Here is a 23,337-nt window from a genome sequence, read left to right on the forward strand (position 1 = left end):
ATAAAACGCTGATTGGCCGGTAACCAGGCAGGAAGGATGGGATAGGCGGGACAAACAGAGAGAAGAGGCTGGGAGGTGGAAGTCAGAGATGGAAGTCTGGAGGAGACGCCAGCCTGCCATCCAGGGAGCATCATGTAAAGGCAGCAGGTAAAGCCACGGAATACATGGCAACATATAGATTAACAGAAATGGGCTGAGTATAAGAGTAAGAGCTGGGGGCTGGAGAGATGGCTCAGAGGTTAAGAGCACTGGTTGCTCTTCCAGAGGTCCTGAGTTCAATTCCCAGCAACCACATGGTGACTCACAACCATCCATAATGAGATTTGGTGCCCTCTTCTGACCTGCAGGTGTATATGCAGACAGAACACTGTATACATAATAAATAAATTTTTTAAAAAAGAGTAAGAGCTAGACAATGGTAGGCCTGAGCTAATGGCCGAGCAGTTTAAATAATATAAGCATCTGTGTGTTTATTTTATAAGTGGGCTACGGGACTGCCGGGGCTTGGCGGCACCCAGAGAGAAGAACTCTAGCTACATATAAGGGTAGTTATCCTGGCTCTCTTTATAGGATGAAAAATTAGAAATAACCTAACTACCTAATGGGGAGGGACTAAAGGAAAACATCAAGGTAATATATAATCATTCAAAAGGATACTATATGTGTATATAATAATATAAGAAAATATATGTTATATTACTGAGTTAAAAGAAATTTATAGAAGTGTATTCATGGGATGGGGTTGTAGTTGGAAGAGTGTTTGCCCAGCATGTACGAAGCCTTGGGTTTGATGCTCACTCAGTACTATATAAAATAGAAATGGTAGCATTCTAAAGGTAAAAGCAGGAGTAGGGGAGTTCAGTGCCTCCTTGACTACATAGAAAGTTTGAAGCCTGCCTGAGATATATAAGATTTTGTCCCCCCCCCCAAAAAAAGACCCCTAAAGAATATTCATGGTATGGTTCTATTTATATAAGATAATTCATATGCATGCATATGTACTTACAGATTTTTTATTTTTCTGTATAAATATCTATTTAAAATCTAAAAAAGTTTAACCTACTTTCTTAAGAAGAAAAAACAAATCATTACTCTGTAGTTTAGTCTGACGAGTCACCCAAGAAGCCAAGCGTAGTTCTTGTATATCTGTGCCATCTGTGGGAGGAAAGTTGTGGATAAACAGACCACTTTACAGGGAAAATATGAATGGATGGTGTCTAGTGCTCAAACCAAAACAGAGGTAAATGACTACAAACTGAGGAAGATGCCTTTGTTACTGCTTTTGAAAGAATCCAGTGTATTCATGTGTGTGTGTGTATTATGGTATTTTCACGACGAACTAAAAATATAATGTAGATTCCAAATGGCAGCAAAGAATATAACATCATTACCATTGGCTTTTCTTACATAAGTTACCACTCCATAAATCTTCATGTTAATGTGGGAAACCTGACCTGAACAGATGGACCTCATGCTGTTCTCTAACGCATGCACAGATTTTGATCGTCTGGACCAGGAAATGGAGTCAGCACTGAAACAGAAGACAGTATCATCCATCTCCTAGGACTGCAATTTCAGAAGCTGCTCAGAAGCAATATTTCCCTCTTCAGAAATAGAGCGAGTGATATTTTTATGCCTTAATGCCATGTGTTCTTAACACAGCAGAGAAGGGGGATGGGAAGGTGGTTCAGGATGTAAAGGTGCTTGCTACCAAGCCTGACAAATCCAACACAGAAAGACCTGACTCTCACAAGTTGTGTTCACACACACACACACACACACACACACACACACACACACACACATACACACTAAACGAAATGAAAAGGGAGCTGGGCATGGTGGCGCACACCTTTAATCCCAGCACTCAGGAGGCAGAGGCAGGCAGATCTCTATGATTATGAGGCCAGCCTGGTCTACAAAGCAAGTTCAGGATGGCCAAGGCTGTTACAGAGAGGAAGCCTGTCTCAGAAAAAACAAAAAGTTCTCAGAACAGAGCAAAACACAGAAGGGTGTTTGTGATGTTGGAAATGGTAGGTGAATGGTCCTTGAACCTTAACCGTGTTTGAAGAATCCTTTCAGCATGGCCTTCATTTGGCTGCCTCTCCCCTTGGTCCCCATGTTTCTCATGGAGGTCACATCCCTGGGCGTTGACTCACACTCCAGATCTTCACTTGTACCTGCTTAGCTCTTCATCTCATTACCCAAGAGCCTCTTTACTTGAGTGTCTTCATTAGTGCAGTTTTATAAGTAGACAGCCCTGGGCTTGAAGATTCAATAAAGGACTCTAACAAGTAATTAGCACCATTGAGATTTTAATTTCTTGGTCCACAGCTCTCTTATTTATTTAATGCTGTGAAGAAGCTGGCAGGGCCAGGACTGAATCCTAAGAAGATTTGGGTCAAGTAGCTGATAAGGTCAGGAGACTGGTTACATCAAAGGAGAAAGAGCAAATAAATATATTTAGGATAACAGGAGCCAGATTTGCATCCTAAGAAAACACAAGGCCATCTGTTTAAAACTTGAGACAATCAGGGGCTGGAAACTCACTTGGAGAAGCATCTCTCTAAATGATTTGTTCCTTCTCTGAGCTCTGGAACATTTTCTTCTGGAATGTTCCAGCAGTCCTTGACATACTCTATCTCTGTGGGTTGTGTATGTACATAACCATAGCCCCTGATAAACTTATCACTCCAAGAACAAGGATGATGACTATCTTTTTTCTTGATATCTTGAAGGTCCTACCTCAGAACCAGAGTCAGCAAATGCTGATAGAACAGGAGCCCTCTGGCCTAGCTGGCCTGCTCTGAGGAGAGTCACAGTTTCACCGTTGACCTTTAATCCTTAATCACATTAGCTCATGCAGAGCTTTGTCTCCACAGTTCTCCAGTCTAACTCTCTCACACTCCTGACTCTTGAGTTAAGGGAACCCAAGCAATAACAAGAGAATCTGGCTGTCATCCTCCACTCTTCCTCCAGCCCTTCACTCCTGTTTAGAATAGCGGCTCAGTTAGTAATAATAGACAGAAATCAAAGATAAAATAAATACATAATAAAAAAAATGGATCAACAAGTATTTTCTTCCTTTCATCAGATTCTTGAGGTAAAAAGTCCAGTAAAGCTGCTTATTGATACTGTGGTATCTAAAATAAAAAGAACTCCCAAGTCAATGATTATATACAGTCAGAAAATGATTAAACACACACTCCAGTAAAACATTAGGTATGAGGATTGAGTTCATATACAGTCCTAACAGAAATAGTATTACGTGTATAAAAAGCATTGTCCTGCATTTGCCCATTAATTATATACAGCAACAATTATGTGAACCTAGAGTAGACAATTCAACAGTTTAGTGTTATATAAATGACAATATTTTAAATTATGAATACACATTAACATTTATAGAGCAAAGTAAAATTTTGGTCAAGAGTAAGAAGTTCCATGATCTCAGTTGATCTCTGACATTACCCTACCAAGTTAAGGGTATTTCCTAGATACAAACCAGAAGGGACATGGGTGAAAACTGACAAAGGGGAGCTAGTCATTCTCCTCCCTACATCTTCCCACTATTGCTAAGAGATTAAAGGCAGGACAAATAATGTAAGTGTGGTGATGAGAAAGGAGATTTTGCCTGATTTTATGACCAAAATATGCAGGAGGAACATTAAGTAAGAAGGAGGGAACAGCAGTGGCTCACTGCTGGAACAGCAATGTGTCAATGTTTAAGAATATCACCTGTGGCACAAGGCAGCTCAGCAAGAAACCCAAAACAGGCTCTGATAACCAACACTGAGTTCTAACGTGGGGGAGGGGGAGCCCAGTTCGAATACCATTACTGCTCTTATCTACTCCCTTACCCCAGATTCCAAGCCAACAGAACGTTATATCTCTTTTCAGATTATCACGAAGCAAAAATTCCTGTAGCACATAATAACTGGGGAGGGTCTGATCCTCATTGGGATAACCACAGGCTGTTAAATTGCTAGGTACCTTAATGTTGGCAAAGATCCACCAGAAGTTCTCAAGTGTGGATAGCACTGCTGTCTACCCAAGTTGAAAAGCCATCAAGGAATTTAACCATCTTTGTGAATTAAAATATGTTGAAAACGAACTTTATAACCTTCTATTGAAATTGGGTTTGATTATCAGATATATAATATATCTGTGTCTCCCCTTCTACAAATTCATATGTGACAATGTCCAGAGGTAGTGACTTCAGAAGGTGACTAGGTCATGAGGGCAGAGCTCTTGCCACTGTGATACACAGGGACACACCTAAAGACCACCAACTATGAACAGGAAGCAGACCCTCACCAGATACCTAATTTTCTAGTGTCTTAATCTTGGACCTCTCAGCCTTCAAAATGAAGATTAGCAAATTTCTGTTCTTGGTAAGTCATGTCACAGCAGCCTGAAGGAACTAAGACTCTATCCAAATACTATCTTTTTTTTAAAAAGAAGATTTATTTTAATGTGTGTGTGTGTGTGTGTGTGTGTGTGTGTGTGACTATATGCCACACGTGCAGTTGTGCACAGATGCCAGAAGGCAGCATCAGATGCCTAGAGCTGGAGTTACAGGTGATTGTGCAGCACCTGGCATGGGTGCTGGGAACCAAACTCAGGTCCTCTGAAAGAACAGTAAATGATGTTAACCACTAAGCAATCTCTCCAGACCTCAAATACTATTTTTATATGATTGAAGTAATTAACTCCTATTTCTAATAACTAACATGGAAGTGTCAGTTGTATTAATTTAAAAAATACCAGCGTGAATGTTAGCCTATGTTCAATGTGGGTCAGTCTGCTTGATTCTGCCTAGTCCCGACAAGTTAACTGACAGGTATACTATCACAGATAGATAAACCCTTGTAGATGGTGCTCAGAAACAGAACTGGTGATTAGAAAAATACAGTATTAGCCGGGCGGTGGTGGCGCACACCTTTAATCCCACTCGGGAGGCAGAGGCAGGTGGATCTCCGTGAGTTGGAGGCCAGCCTGGGCTACCAAGTGAGTTCCAGGAAAGGCGCAAAGCTACAGAGAGAAACCCTGTCTCGAAAAACCAAATAAATAAATAAATAAATAATAAAAAAGAAAAATACAGTATTATTACTATGAATAGATAATCCATAAAAGACAGACACACATGACCAATAAATACCTAGAAGGATACACAAATCCTGTTAAAGATACAGAAACAAGAAAGACAAGAACAGGTGGGTGTCCTTTTTGCCACTTAGGTGAGAAAGATGAAGAAGGCTGTGAGACTCCAGAAATCATACACTGCTACCTGCAATGCAAAGTGTGACACTTCCTGAAACATCAACTTTGTTTAGGAATTTATCATGAGGAAACAACACTATTATACAGAGGAATATTGAGTTATATTAATCTGCCAGTAATCTAAATATACATAAAATGTTGACTGAAATCTTAAAATAATGTTCTCATAAAAAAACATTTATATATGAAAAATAGAAGAATCGGGGCACATGACTACAATCTCAGCATGTGGGAGGCTGAGCAGGGAGCAAGAGAGGACAAGGCCAATCTGGCTACAGAGTAAGATCTTACCTCAAAAATCAACCAATCAACAACAACAAAGCAGAAAAAAAATATATATCATGACCCTCCTTATTATACATTAAATTCATGGTTCATATTCTTCAGATTTCTAAAGTTAAAATGTGTCTTAAAGCTGATGACACAGTCTCGTTCGTTGTTATGAATGTAATAATCTGAAAATATTTACTTCAAACTAATATCTGTGGTGGTACCTACAAGAGCTGGACTGAGTAGGAGGATTTAATTTTATAACCTAATCTTTTTATGTCTTATAATCAGCTTTTTAAAAAACATATACTCTAAAAACAATGAAGTTGTTATCCTCAGGGCCGTTGAGATGTTCAGCAGATTAAGGCCCTCACCCACCAAGCCTGACAACGTGAGCTCAGTTTCCTGGACTCACTGTAGAAGGAGAGAACCGGCTCCTGCAAGATGTCCTCTGACACAGGTGGTGTGGCATCCACCCCCAGTGAAGAAGCAAATATTTTTTAAATTTATATTGTATTTTATGTGCACTAGTGTTTTGTCTGTGTGAGGGTGTCAGATCCCCCAGAACTGGAGTTACAGACAGTAGTGAGCTGCCATGTGAGTGGTGAGAATTGAACCCAGATCCTCTGGAAGAACAGCTAGTACTCTCAACCACTGAGCCATCTCTCCAGCCCTATGAAGAAAATATTTTAAAAAATTATTATTCTCATTTGTCTATTCCAAAATGATTTTAAACCCTAGAAAGAAAATAATACAGAATAGTTTATCAACCCCAAATAATCATTCTTTTGTTTTAGAAAACACATTACATTAATCCATAGTGGATGGTTGTGGCCACAAATATATGTACCAAAAAATAAAATATCCATCCTATGAACCATAAATTTTACTTCCAGAATTTTATAAGAAAGTAATTAGCCGGGTGGTGATGGCACACACCTTTAATCCCAGCACTTGAGAGACAGAGGTAGGCAGATCAATGTAATGTGTTTTCCAAAACAAAAGGATAATTATTTGGGGTTGATAATCTATTCTGTATTTTTTTCCTAGGGTTTAAAATCATTTTAGAATAGACAAATGAGAATAATAATTTTTTAAAATATTTGTTTCATGGGGCTGGAGAGATGGCAGATCTCTGTGAGTTAAGGCCAGCCTGGTCTACAGAGCGAGTTCCAGCACAGCCAAGCCTACACAGAAAAACCCTGTCTTTTTCTTTTCTTTTTTCTTTTTTTGTTTTTCAAGACAGGGTTTCTCTGTGTAGCCGTGGATGTCTTGGAGCTCACTCTGTAGAGCACGCTGGCCTCATACTCACAGAGATCCACCTGCCTCTGCCTCCCGAGTTCTGGGATTAAAGGCATGAGCCACCACCACCCAGCTGAGAAATCCTGTCTTGAAAAACAACAAAATAAAACAAAACAAAAAGATTGTAATTAAACAAGTGTGTGTTTGTTCAAAGACGTTATATTCAGGTGGAGCAATTTAAGTGTCCATCAATACATGAATGGATTTTTTTAAATGGAGTATATATAAATATAAAGAAATAACATTCAGCCTCTAAGAAGAAAGAAATTCTATCATCTAGAAAATACAAATGAAACGAAGTATTATACTACGTGAAATAAGCCAATCACAAATACCATGTGATCCCACTTACATGGAGTATGTAAAAGGGCAAAGTCATAGAAAAGAGGAGAATGGTGTTCACCAAGGGACTGGAGGGCAGGGAGAAATAGTGTGTTACTAATTTATATGCATGAAGTTTCCGTCAAATGAATAAACCCAGAAAGTGCTGTACATTGTGTCTCTAGTCAAAACTAATGCATTATCATCAATTTAATGCATTTAAATCTTTGAGAAGATAAGAATTCATATATATATATGTATGTATATATATATATATATTTTATATATATATATATATATATATTTTTTTTTTTTTTTTGGTTTTTTGAGACAGGGTTTCTCTGTGTAGCTTTGCGCCTTTCCTGGGACTCACTTGGTAGCCCAGGCTGGCCTCGAACTCACAGAGATCCGCCTGGCTCTGCCTCCCGAGTGCTGGGATTAAAGGCGTGCGCCACCACCGCCCGGCAGAATTCATATATTTTTACCATAACTTTCCCCCTTAGATTTATTTTTTTATTTTTATATGTATGAATGTTAGCCTATATGAATGTATGTGCACCATGTGCACACCTGGTGCCCTCTGAGGACAGAAGAGGGCATAGATCATCTGGAATTGGAGCTACAGAGAGTTGTAAGCTGCAGTATAGGTGCTGGGACTCAAACAGGTCCTCTGCAAGAAAGGTAAGCACTCATACCTGCTGAGACATCTCTCCTGCTCCATTCTTACAATAATTTATTTTAAGAATGGTATTAGGTCAGTCATGATAGTGCATGTTTACAATCTCACCTTTTGGGAGGGGAGGGCAGGGGGATTGAGAGTTCAAGGTCATCTTTGTCTACATATCAATTTTTAATTCAATTGTGGCTAAATGAAAGTGTCTAAAAGAAAAAGTATGACATTTGCTGAGCTTGGTAGCACTTATCCATAATCCCATATAATTCCAGCACTTTAGAGGCTAAGGCAGAACAATTTTGCATTCAAGGCCAATGTGGGAAACAATTGAGACTCAGTCCCCAAAAAGGAAATAAACAGAAAAGTCACTTACAGAACTGTCTATAACAGTGGTTCTCTACCTTCCTAATGCTTGGACCCTTTAATACAGTTCCTCATGTTGTGGTGACCCCACCAACCCTAAAATTATTTTATTGCTACTTTATAACTGTAATTTTGCTACTGTTGTGAATCATAATTTGAATATCTGATATGAAGGATATCTGATATGTGACCCAAGGGGGTCATGACCCATATGTTGAGAACCACAGGTCTATAATAACAAAACATTGGACATAAATGTTCATGACTACAAGATTAGTTAAAACACAATAGAAGAATTGTCTATCTAAAGTGCATGTGTGCTCATATAACAGAAAATCTGTTTTCAACTTTTTCTGGTTTTATGCACTTCTCTATTACCTAAATTTCTTTAATTTTTATTTATTTATTTATTTATTATTTTTGTGGCACTGAGGAGCCCACATAAGGTCTGTTGCACACTGAGTGGGTTCTCCACACTCCCAGTCCCTCTAGTACAGCATTCTTTGGAACTTAAATGTGTGAATACTTGGTTGCCTGGCCAAGAACCAAGCACTTCAATCTCCAGGCACGGTGCCTTTGGAACAGATGATTATGAAAATTAATGGTGGTGTAGAGTCCAGAAACTGAAGAGTTGTCAAAAAATAAAGATGGATTACAAAAGATTCTGGGAAGTGCATGATGGCTTTGAGAAGAGATGAGCATTGTGTTTGTATGCATATAATCATACACATATCTTACACACGCACATGAGGTGTGCTTGCTCACAGTGTGTAGTTTCACTCAGGTAATCAAATCAAACAAACTGTACGTATGCTTTATCGCTTCCTCCAAGGTAAACCGCATTTCCCTGCAGTGTTACTCTCAGGAGACCAGGCTCAACCCCTCTGTGAAGGGTTTCAGTGTCTGGCCGGCTCCATTCTGTCCACTTGCCTTGGTGATGGGTTACTTTGGGCAAAGGTGCAAAACAGGAAAATATGGCTGGCTGGCGTGGGTCCAGGAAGTCGTAGATGAGGGAATGAGGCGCTTCAGCACCACGGACACCGTCAACTCTGCTCGAAGTCCTTTTTGGAGAGACTAGCCTGCAGACATGGCCCCTCCAGGGCCACGTCCTCTCTCCCAGCCTAGTGTGAGACTGTCCTGGGCCCCTTAATCCTCACTGGGAAGAGGAGTTGCTCCAGCTCCTAGCGGAGCCGGGTGACAGCCTGGGCAGTGACGTGGATCTGCGCAGCTCCCCAGTACGAGTGTCCTTCCTGTCAGTTCTCGCGACCCTTCTCCTCCCTCTAATGAGCCGAATGGACACACACTGAGTAAAATTATAACCCCAGAATCAATTTCGTCAAGAAAATCCGCATTTTCTTCTCCGTGGCTGAATGAGGAGGAACTGACTTACCCGAGCCTCCCTCCACCTCCACACTCGGCCACCATCGGGCCCTTCCTCCCCTATCCTCTCTCGAAACAAAATTTCTACAACCATGAAAATCTCAGCCCATCTATACTGGAGTTCAAGACTCATGGGCACAGGACAGGAAAGTGATGGCAAATTCAAAATCTCAGACTCCTAAAACCACCCAGCAATTTTTGAAAGTTGCATTTGCAATCGCTTCTATGACGCCACAAGCACTCGCCGAGATTGTGTGGGCTCCAGGGTCCAGAGGAGGGACAACACCCCTGACCTTCATCATGCAGACTGGGCAAGGGCCCACATAACGGTGTCAGGACCCCGGATGAAGCCGCCGGCTGATGCTGGCTTTATAAAGCCGCTGTTCCCGTTCTCCAGGACAGCAGCGGAGAGAAGTGGGCACCGGGTGGCCTTTCGGACGTCCTGCAGAGACGTGCGCCCCACGGAGGTCTGCCAAGTAGGCGGGCGCTTGACGCCAGCCTGCCTTTTCCCCAAGTGAGGCTTTCTCCCGGTGGGGAGTGGGGTTCGCTGCGCACCCTCTTCCCGGAGGGACCAGCCCGCAAGCAAGCAGAGTCCCGCACCGCCCGCTGCTGCCCGCCTGCTGCTGCCCACCCGCCGCCGGGCCGATTACCTGCGAGTCGCTGCTAGGCGGATGCGCCCGGGACTCTAGCGGACTCAGCCGGGGCGGCGCTCCCGGTCTGGCCTCCCTAGCCAGCTGAGGCCGCCGCGCGCTCGGCGAGGACCACTGCAGCCTGGACAGCCAGGGGCGACCAGCAAGGAGAGGGGCGCCAGACGCGGGCACTGCGCCTGCGCTCTTTGCTGCCCCAACCCCCACCGCGGCCGCTGTGGGATTGGAAGCCCGCAGGAGACCACCAGGATGCCTGCCTAGACCCAAGGATTAGCCATCCCCAAGAGGCGTGAGCGTCCCGCGAGGAAGCTGCCAACGCCCTTAGGGGAGGGGGGCAGGGGGCCAGGGACGGAGCCGGGGGCGGGTGCGCTCGCCTGTTAGAAGCAATCCACTACCAGCCAGGGCAACATAGTCCTTTGGGAAGGCACAGGCAGACAGTCTCGATTCATTTCTACCTGGTTGTAACAACTGAAATTGATTGCTGGATGTTTAAAAAGGTGTCTAGCATCGGGAAACCTCAGGACAGAAGAGTTTTTGGGGTATCCTTGAGTCCTTCTGGGCGTTTTACCCAGGCTTCTGCAAGGTGGGGGGAAAGTCTTGACAGTACAAATGATTGTATACCCCAACCTCCAAGCTAAATGAATACAATCTCTTAAAAACACACTAAATCGCCAAAGCAATGAGAGACAGGCTGGAAAGCCACGACCTTAGCGCAGGCAAGAAAGGACCAGGCCTCAACTATGGTGCTAGCTGTGGAAAAAGACAAGTTTCTGCCAGATTTTCCTTAGTCCATTCAGATCCTGTTCCACCCTCCTCTGTGAATCAGGATTCACCTTGATGGAGGAAGTCGACTCTCCTCTAGCTTTTGGATGGCATGGGCAAGTGAGAGACACACAGGAAACAGAGCTATTCTGTTACTGTCTGCTTTTGATCTGAAAACCAGAATCCTCTGATAGAGTTTTGTGTTACATACCTGACCACTGGCTGTCCTCCTCCTTCAAGTCTGGATGGCTCCCAGAGGTTTCCTTTAAGTCTCTCTCTCTCTCTCTCTCTCTCTCTCTCTCTCTCTCTCTCTCTCTCTCTCTCTCTCTCTCACACACACACACACACACACACACACACACACACACACACCTTTTAAAAACAGCCTCTTTATTCAGGACAATATGTATCCTCTTTCAGTTTACTGAGGTTGGCAATACTATAAACACTTGGGAGCCCAGTGGGGTGGTGATAATGTCAGCACTTGGAAGTTGGAAGCAGGAGGATATTGAGTTCAAGGCCAGCCTCGGTTATATAGAAAGATTGTTTCAAAAAACCACGGGGCTGAGAATTTAGCTTGTCTGGCATGTAAAACGCCTTGGGTTTAGTCCTAGCACAAGTTAGTTGTAGAAGATGAAATGTCTCCTATAGCCATCTTGGTGGGTTTCTGAGACTTCAACATCCATTGTGCCAGTGACCTAGTATAGTCCCATAGCCTATGGATGCCAACAGTAGTTTGAATAGCCCCAAGAGCCGGGCGGTGGTGGCACACGCCTTTAATCCCAGCACTCGGGAGGCAGAGCCAGGCAGATCTCTGTGAGTTTGAGGCCATCCTGGGCTACCAAGTGAGCTCCAGGAAAGGCGCAAAGCTACGCAGAGAAACCCTGTCTCGAAAAACCAAAAAAAAAAAAAAGAATAGCCCCAAGAATAGAATCTGACCATTTGTTACCAATGTGTTCGCAAAAGGGCTGAGAACCATCCAAGTACCAACATAGGAGAGTTTTGTGTGTTTCTTGGAGTAGGGAGGTTTCTATATCCTCACAGAGTAGTGCTCATGTTCTCTCAGCTGCAGCAGGCTGCTTCTGAGTGGGTCAATATTCTCAGGACACTCCTAAACTCCATGGAACAGCATCTGATAAAAGTGCTTCTGAAGAAGCTGCTGAGTGAGGCAACCCTGATGGAGATTCTCCAGCTGTTCTGTGGAAAAACCAAACAGTGCTTCCAGATAAGACAAAAAGGGCATTGGTCATTAAGTTACCACTAGCACAACATATTAGCTTGTTTGAAATCCAGGCTCTGACCATTTATTTCTCAGGCTTGTAAAAACAAACTGCTTGCCTGGCTTGATTCCACCCCTGCTCACTTTAAAAAACAAAAAACAACCCGAGACAATAACATAGCAAAAGTTACCCAAAAGGAACCCCAGGCGTAGTTATTTGCAAACACTTACTTGTTCTGACTACAACTGAGACCAGAACAAAACAATCTCCCATCTTTCACCCCTTCTAAGAGGAGGGGTCATTTGCTGTCCAAACAGGCATTAATTCTGCTGATCTAGGTAAGAACAGAGATACAAAAGGAACCTTGACAGCAGTCTGCGAGGTTTGGCAGAGATTTTGTTTCCCTTTAAAGAAGAAATGGGGAGAAGAAGAGAGCCAAGAATGGGGGTGGGAGAGGCTAGAATGAGCTGACTCTAAGAGTGAAGTCTTCCCGGGAGTTCTGAGAGTGACGTTAGGATTTAGCACAGCTGTCATTCTAAGTGACACTAGATACTGAGAGATAGGAAAAGAGGATTTTTAGACATTTTGTTATGTGTAATAAATGGAATTCTTTTGTACTATAATCCCAAAAGCTTTTCCTTGCAACTGTCAAAAATTCATACTAAAAGGACTTTAAGGAAAGGAATGTACTTGGTATCAGAACTGGGAAGTCTATGGATGGGTACCAATAGAGAGCACTGGACTCAGGACTGCAGACAGTATCATTAAGAAACAGTATCTCCTTTCCTATATCTTTTCTTAAGTAGTTATTTCTTCCTACATTTCCATATTTCCTAGTATCTGGTTTCATTTCTGTCGCTGTGATAGAATACCCTGACAGAAGTGACTTAGAAGAGAGAGAGGCAAAGACAGAGAGATAGGGACATAGAGAAAGAGCAGGTTAGAGTCCATCACAATCAGGGCAAGAACCTAGAGTAGCTAGCCAAATCAGATTTAGTCAAGCTAGCTTTCTCCATTCCTAGATGGTCCAGGGCCAAAACCAAGGAATGATTGCCATCCATTTGAAGATTAGATCTTCCCACATCAGTTAAGGCAATCAAGACAAATACAATCCAACTTGATCTAGACTATTCCTCATTGAGACTCTTAGGTAATTCTAGGTTGTGTCAAGCTGACAAAACTAATCACCAAAGGCTGCAGAGATGGCTCATCTGTTAAAGGCTAGGGTCACAACCAAAAGGACAAAAATTAACCATTACACCCAGTGTTCAACTATGTCATCCTTAGCTAATTTTCCAGGGCAAACAATGCACTTATTTTCCAGTAACATCTTGGAGTTGTTTCTCACTGACACATTCTGAATCATCATAGTAAACTATATACTTTTGGAGACGAAGTATTGGAGAGGGGCCATTCCATAAAAAGAAAACCAAGGTTTGTGGAATATTCCTTTACATTGTGTGAACATATATCACCATGATTGGTTTAAAAAAAAAAAAAGCTAATAGCTAAGCAGGATTTGGGGGCAGAGAGAATGCTGGGAAGAAGAAGGGCCGAGTCTGGGGAGTTGCAAGCCAGAAGCAGAGGAAGCAGGATATGTAAAAAATGAGGTAACAAGCTATGAACCACGTGGTAGAACTTAGATAAGAAATATGGATTAATTTAAGTTCTAAGAGCTAGTTAGTAACAAACATGAGCCATTGACTGAGCATTTATAGTTAATAAGTCTCTGTGTGGTTATTTGGGAATTGGCTCATGGGACAGAAAAGTCCACCTACAAAGGTTCTATTTTGCCATAAGGAACAATACAGTTGTGGGCAAGAAAGAAAAAAGGAAATGCTCACTATAGATTCCTGTGAAAGAAACATGATTCATATCACATTTATTTGTTGGTTTGTTTATAGGCAACCTTGTGTAGCCCAGACTGGTGTGGAATTCACTGTGAAGCCAAGGATGGCCTTGAATTCTTTATTCTTATGCCTCTACTTCCCTAGTGCTAGGAATACAGGTGTGCACCACCACATCCTATTTATGTGGTACTTAGAATCAAACCCAGGGCTTCAGGCATCCTCAGCAACATTCTACCGACTGTACTATATCCACAGCCCACTTTTATTTACTTGTTTTTTTAATACCAGACTAGCATTTTCTTTGAAAATGATTTCATACTAACATGCTGAAATGTTATTTTCAAATTTTTGTTTTTATCTTACTATTTTATTGTGCATGTGTGTATACATGTTTGTGTGTTTGTACATGTGTGTATACATGTGTAGGTCAGAGGTTAACATCTGCTGTCTTCCTCAATAAGTCTTCTCCTTATATCTTGGGGTCTCTCACTGAACCTGGCACTCACTGATTCAACTAGATTGACTGGTCAGCAAGCCCTAGAGATGGCCCTGTCTCAGCCTCCTTAGCTTTGGAATTACAAGGGCACAAGGACACATTGCCACCATGCTTGACTTTTCATATGAGTGTTGGGGATCTGAACTTAGGTCCTCATGCTTTGTGGCAAGCACTTTACTGACGGAGCCTACTCCTTAACCCTGAGAAGGTCTTTTAAGAAAAGAAGAAAAAGAAAAAGCTTGCTGTTTTTATACACAGAGAAGCCAGAAAACATGTTTAATATCTATGTTGGCTCATTTTCAGTTCTCAAGTAAGGATGGCTCTTTTCTGAGTCTCATATACAGTTCAGATTCAGGATACCCAGGTCCCTGTTTACTACAATGGAAATGTAGTAAATGATTTCCTTCATCAGGCTCAATGACTTTACTCTCACAGTTATTGAAATTCAACAGTTAGGTGTTTTGGTCTAACTTGCAAAGAATTGGTTAGCAGAATTTGGAAAGCTGAGGTGAGAAGACCTCAAGTTCCAAACCATTCATGGCTACACAGTGAGATCCCATCTCAAGAAAAAAAAAAAAAAAAAAAAAAGGAAAAAGAGGAGAGAGACCTGGTTTGTATACATATGCAAGCAAACATATGTGCCCTGTTGTAGAATGTTATTTTAAGGTGTGTTACTTTTGTTTATGTTGCATTTGTTTAACTCTGTGAAGCTGTGTTACTGTGCCTGTCTAACACACCTGATGATCTAATAAAGAGCTGAACGGACAACAGCAAGGCAGGAGAGAGTAATAGGCAGGCCAGGCAGGCATAGAGAATAAATAGGAGAAATCTGGAAGGAGAAGAAGGAATGAGAGAAAGAAGTAGCAGCCAGAGAAGGAGAAGGACATCGGGCCAGTCACCCAGCTACACAACCAACAAGAGTAAGAAATAAAAGATCTACAGAAATAGAAAAAGGTAAAAGCCCAGAGGCAAAAGGTAGACGGGGAAATTTAAGGAAAGCTGGCTAGAAATAAGCCAAGCTAAGGCTGGGCATTTATAATTAAGAATAAACCTGTGTGTGATTTATTTGGGAGCTGGGTGGCAGGCCCCCCCAAAGAGAAAAAACAGTGCCCCATTTAAGAGGCAGACAGATGTGCCCCATTTCAGAAGCTTTCAGAGTTTATCAGTTTCCACAGCCTAATTCACAACCACAAACCTTGAAATAAACTAACTAGCTGACACAAAGTTCATTCCTTAGTCTTCAAATGAGTTGTAAAATGATGTCAACAGTAGACACAAATTCCTGTTTTCTACCAATCAATTCTGTGTTACCACTCACTACTCTAATCAATACAGTTGCTGAAATCATCTTTTGCCATGTCAGATTCTTTATCAGAAAGAATATAATAATGGCCTGCAGTGTACATAGCAACATTTTAGTCAACAAAGGACTGCATATACAAATATCACCAAATAACACAACTCAGTGGTGAAAGACTATTCCTCAGAAATGAGAAGGATGGCCACTTTTGTCGTGTGTGTGTGTGTGTGTGTGTGTGTGTGTGTGTGTGTGTGTGTGGTGTGTGTGTGTGTGTGTGTGTGTTAGGTGTTGTTCCTCAGGGCCATACACATTTTTTTCTACAAATGAGTCTCTCAGATTGCAACTCAATATGTTGGCAAGGCTGGCTGGCCAGTAAGCCCCAGTGATCCTCCCTGACTCTGGAGTTACAATGTCCACATCCCATCCCACCACTGTCTTTTTGTATGGGTTCTAGGGATCAGTGCAGGCCCACATGCTTGCAAGGAAGCACTTTATTCACTGAGCATCTTCCCTAGCCCTGACTTTGTCATTTCTATTCAATGTAGAACTAGTAGTTCTAAACAGAGTAATCAAGCAAGGAAAAAATATCTCTGACCTAACCAGAAATATTTTGTTTATAGACAACACACTTCTATATGTATAAAGCCCTAAATACCCCACACACACCAAGAAATAAAAATTTATGAAACTCAAGTGTTGGCACTAGCATACAGAATCAACAGAACTGCATGACCTAAAGCTAAGAATATGAAACCAGCTGCAGTTCTTGTTGGATACCACCTGACCTGTCAAACAGTCTGGAGTAGGGGAGTGAGAATTGAGAAAAGATAGTGAGGAAAAGCAAAGACAGAATAATAAACAGAGACACAGGATAGGTTCGGGAGGGCTCTGAGTCAATATCGCAGCAGCCCCGAGTTTATTTCTCATAGCCTTTTTATCCCCAAAGCAAGGGGGTAAAAGACCTCTTCCTCGCAAGGACACCATGGTTCAAGGAACAAACAAGCATAAACACCTCCTTAATTCTCAAGATATCTGGTAAGCACACCTTTGGTCAAACATCCCACTATTTGGCCTTGAAGAGCAAAACATCTAGTAGCCACGCTTTGGCCAAATCATCCTGTTATCCATCCTTAAAGGGCAAAGACAAGCTTGAACTCTCTAAGCTTGAGTCAAGATGGAATCAAGCCACAAACTGGAGTCACTGTGGGATCCCACAAGTTCTACACACTAACAATGGATAATCAGAAAAGAAATTAGGCTGAAGAGATGGCTTAGTGGTTAAGAGCACTGGCTGCTCTGGCAGAGGTCCCAGGTTCAATTCCCAGCACCCACATGGTGCCTCACAACCATCTGTATCTCCAGTTTCAGGGAATATAATGCCTGCTTCTGACTTGTGCAGGCAGTGGGGATGCATGTGCTACACAGACATATATGCAGGCAAAATACTCATACAAATAAAAAAAATCTAAAAAAGGAATGAAAAGAAAATGGGATTAAGAAAGCCATCCTATTTAGGTTTTTAGGCCAACAGTTAAGTACTTGCCTAGCAAGTACAGGCCATGTATTTGATCTCCAGCACTGAGAGGTAGGAGGTTGGGGGTGGAGAGACACATGGACTCCCACTAACAATTAGGATTAAACTTAAAGATACAAAAGATCTGAAATCTGAAAACCATAAAGCATTACTTACTGACAGAAATTAAAAATATGAATATTTTTGGAAATATAAGTGGAAATACACTATATTTACAATGTATAAGAAGATGTTCATACAACTCAGTGTGAGCTATAAATTTAATACAAGTCCTTTCAAAATTCCAAAAACATTTTTGTAGAAATGAAATGATCCATCCTAAAATTTGTTTGGAACTTTATGATGAAACAGTCTTGAAAACAGGATGGTGCCACATTCTGCACATGGGAGGCAGAAGCAGGAAGATAAACAGTTCAAGGCTGTGCTCAGCAATACGATGAGTTCAAAACCAGCCTGGATTGTATTCAACACTATCTCAAATATGAACATTCTTCAAGACATAGTTGGAAACTTCCTACTTCCTAGTTTCAAATTTGCTATGAAGTTTCAATAATCAAAACATCAGGGCTTACATAGACACCACATAGACCAATGCAAAGGAAGGTAGGCCCCAGAAATAAGCCCTCAAACATACAGTTGAGTAATTTTCAAAAGCAGTGCCAAGAGTGCTCAATGGAAAAAGACCAATCCTTTCAACAAAGAGAAAAAAAAGAAAGAAAGAAAGAAAAGAAACTGGATTCTGACCTTATCTGCATACAAAATTAGCTCAGTGGATCTAAGATCCAAATGTAATAGCTAAAAATTATAAAACTGTTAGAAGAAAACATGGAGAAAATTTCATGATATTGGATATAGCCCAAAACAGCACAAGCAACATAAGAAAAATAGACCAATTGGACTTCATCGAAATGGAATCTCTTCTGTGCCTCAAAAGCTAGTCCTGGGCTGGGGAGATGGCTCAGCAGCAGGTCAAAACACTTGCCCATAGGCCTGATGACTTGGGTTTGATCCCCTAAATCCACAGCAGAAGGAAAGCAACCATTGCCAGCTGTCATCTAACCTCTGCTCTCACACTGGCATGAATTCGTACCCACATATACAGCATACACACAAAATATTGATCAATTTTTTGAAAAGACAATATCAGCAAGTGAAAACGCAGCCTTCAAAATGGAAGGAAATATTTGCACATCTATTTGACATCCAGAAAGTTTCTGCAAGTCTCTAACAGCAAAATGACCAGAGGACTGGAACAGTTATTTTCCTAAAGAATGTAAAGAAGTGGCCAACAACCACATGAAAAGATAGTCAGCATCTCTGATCATTAAACACAAAGCAGGTCCCCAGTGAGCTGCTACTTCTTACCTGTTAGGTGCCAGTGGCAGTTATTATATTTCCAGTGTTGAAGATTGAATCCAAGACCTCAAGGATGCTAGGCCAGCAAACCATCTACCTTTGAGCTACATCCCCAAGCTAGAAGGTTTTTTTAATTATTGTTATTGTTATAAAATAGCAAGTGTTGGCAAGGGATATAGAGAAACTGAAACTCTTGAGCATGGCAAGAAGAAATGTTACACAGAGCAACTAACGAGAGAACCAAGTGGTGAGTCCTTAGGCTTCACAAAGGGAGAACTAGAGAGATGGCTCAGTGGTTAAGAGCATTGGCTGTCCTTGCAAAGCACTGGGGTTCAAGTCCCAGCACTCATATGGCAGCTCTCAACTGTCTGTACTCCAGTTCCAGAGGATCCAACACTTCTGGCTCTGTTGTCACTGCACGCATTCGGTGCACAGACACACACACAGGCAAAACACTCATACACATAAAATTTGTAAATGTTGAAAATAAATAAAGGTATCACAATGAGATTAACATACAAAATCCAGAAATTATATTCAGGGTGTATACTCAAAAGAAATAAAAGAGATGTTCTAGTTTGTTTTCTTGCTGTGATAAACACCATAACTAGAAGCGACTTGGGGAAGGAAAGGGTCTATTTCCTCTTACCACCACCACTACCAAGTCACAGTCCATCATTGAGGGATGTCAGGGTGGGAACTGAAGCAGAAAGCACAGAGGAACAGTGATGCCTGGTTTTCTCCCTCTGGATTTCTTTCTTTAAAAAAAGCAAAAACAAAAACAAAAACAAAAACAAAAACTGTGTCCTGTCCATCTTGAAATCTTCATTGGGCCGGGCGGTGGTGGCGCATGCCTTTAATCCCAGCACTCAGGAGACAGAGGCAGGCAGATCTCTGTGAGCCTGGTCTCCAAAGCGAGTTCCAGGAAAGGCGCAAAGCTACACAGAGAAACCCTGTCTCAAAAAACAAAAACAAAAACAAACAAACAAACAAAAAACAGAGAAATCTTCATTGTACAATCTCCAATTCACATTCCCAGAGGATTTCCAGTCTAGGTCATCCACCTGCAGCTTTTGACGGCAGGGTTACCTTGCTGCCATAGGACAACCCTTTGAACAGACCAACTGGTGACATCAGCTGCTTTCTGTCTACCTTGAAGCATACACAGTAAGTTCTGGAACTCTACCATACCCTGAATAGAACCCAGAGTGCCAGCTCAGCTCCTGCTCTGCTTGTTGAGCCATACTGCTCTTTCCCTTGGCTGTAGCCATCTCTTGGGTGCGGAGCCACCATGTCAGGCCCCCTCCCCCCATGTTTCCAAACACCGAGTAGAATCCAAGTCCCCCTGCTTTCAGCCTTCCACGTGATCTCTCTAGTAGCCTTATTGAATTTCTGCCTGAAGGTTAAATGGCAATTCAAGAATCTGCCTGCTTATTCCTACTGCTCAAGCCTTTTGTCTCTTATCTTCCTTAAGTAAAAGGCTAAGCTTAGACACTTCTTTTTCTTCATGCAAAAAAATTTTTAAAAAGAGTCTAAAACCACCCCACTTCCTCCAGTGGTTGGTAGATACTTCACATTGATTATAGAAAAGGTCATGCATTCAGAAATGCCCAAAAGACCAGGTTGATATATTTTCTTTTTTAAAGATTTACCTTATTTTTTTTTACTGTGTTTGTGTGTTTATGTATATAATTGCATGTTTCCATAGACATCAGAAGAGCTAGAGTCACAGGTGGTTGCTTACCACCCAACATGGGTGCCAGGAACTGAACTCAGATCCTTTGGAAGAGCAATATATATATATATATATATATATATATATATATATATATATATATATATATATATATATATGTGTGTGTGTGTGTGTTTTGGTTTTTGAGACAGGGTTTCTCTGTGTAGGCTGCCCTGGCTGAACTCAGATCCTTTGGAAGAGCAATATATATATATATATATATATATATATATATATATATATATATATATATATGTGTGTGTGTGTGTGTTTTGGTTTTTGAGACAGGGTTTCTCTGTGTAGGCTGCCCTGGAACTCGCTCTGTAGACCAGGCTGGCCTCAAACTCATAGAGACCCTCCTGCCTCTGCCTCTCGAGTGCTGGGATTAAAGGTGTGCACCACCACTGCTGGGAACAGTATGTAATTTTAACTACTGAGCCATCTCTTCAGCTCCTATATTCTTTTAAGTTAAATGAAATTAAGGCTGTTTTGGGCAATAGAGGTGTGTAATCACTGTTGTGAGTGAACAGTCCAGACTTTAAGCCATGTACTGTTCCTCTGCTGCAATTGTGGGATCAAGACCCAGTTTCTCCAGCTTTCTCTGTTTGACTTCCTCATTGTTGGCTCCAGTCTTGCAGGCCTTTCTCCCTGAAATTCCAAGATGACAGCCATGGACTCCTGGATAGTGGCTTTCTTTGTTCATGGAAAAGAAAGCCCACTTCTCTGCAGACCCAGTCGGGCTGGACTGGTTCTTCTTGATGTGGTCATTGCGCTGACTTGGGGAATGTTGATTAGATGAACTTAACAACCTCATAGAAGAAAGGTTTATTCCAACTCGTGAATTTGGAGGCTTCGTGAAGTCTATGGTCATTTGGCCCCATTGCTTTCTAGGCCTGTGGCAAAGCAGAAGCTCTATGTAGGAGCACATGATGAAGCAAAATCATCACATAGGCAGGAAGAAAAGAGGCGTGGCTGGGGTCCCACTGTCCCTTTCAAGGGCATGCCTCCAATGACAGGAAGACCTTACAAGGCCTCACATCTAAAGCCTTTACCCAACAGCACCAAGCTGAGAATGCATCATTTTACACAGAAGCCTTTGGGAAACATTTATGATCTGACCTATATGCAGTAAGGAATGGGTCACTGGGCTAAGATCCATGGAAGTTTTGGAATATAGCCATCTTGGCTTTGTCTGTCCCTTTTCAGCACTCTCCTTCCCTTTCTCTTTCCCTCCCTCCCTCTCCCTCTTCCTCTCTCCACCCCATTCCATCTCCCTCCATCATGCTTTCTCTTTATTTTGCAATTCTGGGAAGCTACCACTGAGCTATACCCCTGGGCCCCTTTCTAACCTTTCTAAACATAAAGACCAGCCAGCCTGTCACTAGAGTTCCTAAATGCAAAGTAACTTTTTCTTCCCATTAATCCTCAAAGACTTTCTCTGTTTGAAACTGAGGTGTAATTGCTCGTGCTGGGTATTTAATATCACACATGATAATAACCACTGATAAAAGAGTAAGCTCCACTTCAGCCATAAGGTAGTTTATGAACCACAGCAACAATCTTTGTAGACTGGCAGTCTGCCCACACAGCAGGTGGTGCTGGGCAGCAGCTCCTGAGCAGGGTTGGAAGGCCTGGAGTTCTATTGTTAGCTCAGCTGCTAGGGCACCAGTGACTTTGAACAAAGCAATTGACCCCTGTGGACCTGCCAGCTCTAGACATTAAATGGTACAGTTAAACCTGATGCTCTCTAAGCTCTTCCCCACCCCAGCAGCACTCTGAAAGTCTTAGGGGTGTTGGTTTTATTTTTAACAGTTCATCAAGGAATAAGTTATCAAAAAGGAGTTTATGTTTTTCTAGAGCAAGAACAAGTGCCTGCAGGCAATCACTTTGTTCCTGTTAAAGTAGGAAGGAAAGCATAGGCCTGCAGGGTGACCAGCACCCTGGAGGTCCTGAGCTGAGTCTTATTTAAGAAAAAAGCATTTGGGGCCAGAGAGATGGCATAGTGGTTAAGCACATTTGCTGCTCTTCCAGAGGACCTGGGCACAGTTCTCAACACCCACACGGTGGCTCACAATCACCTGTAACTCCAGTTCCGGGGGATCCTTCTGGCCTCTGAGGGCACCTGAATATATATTCATATACATAAGCAAAAATAAAAATAAATTTTAATAAAAAGAGAAAAATTCTTCAATGATACTTATCAAAAAGCATGACTTTATTCAGAGTGGTTGGTGCAGGGACCACTTCAATGGTGTCTTTGTCTCTGTCTCTCTGTCTCTCTCTTTCTCTGTCTCTCTGGCTGTTATGCTATATAGCCTAATCTGACATCAAACTGGCAGTCCTCCCATCTCAGCCTCTCATGTAGAAAAATAGTTGGCTTAACTCCAAATATGGAATGGGCACTCCATAGTCAAGGAACAGGGTCAGAGTTTGAGGACGGAAAATTACTAAGAGGAAAATCATACATAAAGGGAGAGTCGGGCTGTGCCGACCTAACAGGATTATTGCTGAAGACAAGCTAATCTAGTGAGGCATCACCTAGGAGATGGAGGAGGAGAAGGAAGGACCCAATCAGGTGTTGAGGGTGATCAGATACCATGGATGAGGGCTTCTTGCTAAGCTGGCTTAGCAAGGTTCATTTAAAACAATTTTTTTCAAATTTTTATTTACATGTGTATGCATGCACATGCCATGGCATGGGTGTGGAGGTCAGAGAAAGATTTGCACAAGTCAGTTCTCTCCTTCTCCCATATGGGACCCAAGGATCAAACTCAGCTCTGCAGGCTACGCAGTCTGTCTTTGCCCACTGAGCCATCTCACTGGCCCAGCAAGATCATTTACTAAA

The 23,337-nt window shown here is 42.0% G+C and overlaps 1 protein-coding gene and 1 long non-coding RNA gene across 6 annotated transcripts in view; one reads left to right on the forward strand and one right to left on the reverse strand.

Annotated features, from left to right (window-relative positions):
• Positions 1 to 5,618, forward strand: part of LOC107401026 (uncharacterized) — a 24,172-nt gene extending 18,554 nt beyond the window's left edge. For 2 of the 3 annotated variants that reach the window (XR_013052903.1, XR_013052905.1), the window contains exon 4: positions 1 to 5,618. This exon is cut by the window's left edge and continues 759 nt beyond it. This is a non-coding gene — a long non-coding RNA (uncharacterized LOC107401026). The other variant, XR_013052904.1, reaches the window with a different exon arrangement.
• The window catches only part of Slc35g2 (solute carrier family 35 member G2), a 22,998-nt gene extending 11,660 nt beyond the window's left edge, over positions 1 to 11,338 (reverse strand). Inside the window, exon 1 of one of the 3 annotated variants that reach the window (XM_076576910.1) lies at positions 11,213 to 11,338. Coding sequence is in view for 1 of the 3 variants with exons in the window: in XM_076576909.1 (XP_076433024.1) it covers positions 9,886 to 9,894 (9 nt within the window). In the remaining 2 variants the exon portion in view is untranslated. Of the gene's footprint in view, positions 1 to 9,885; positions 10,092 to 10,242; positions 10,532 to 11,212 lie in introns of those variants that run through there. The other 2 variants (XM_006975131.4, XM_076576909.1) reach the window with 2 other exon arrangements.
• Between the last annotated feature and the right edge of the window lie 11,999 nt (positions 11,339 to 23,337).

The sequence above is a fragment of the Peromyscus maniculatus genome, chromosome 7 (assembly GCF_049852395.1).
Source record: "Peromyscus maniculatus bairdii isolate BWxNUB_F1_BW_parent chromosome 7, HU_Pman_BW_mat_3.1, whole genome shotgun sequence".
NCBI lineage: Eukaryota > Metazoa > Chordata > Mammalia > Rodentia > Cricetidae > Peromyscus > Peromyscus maniculatus.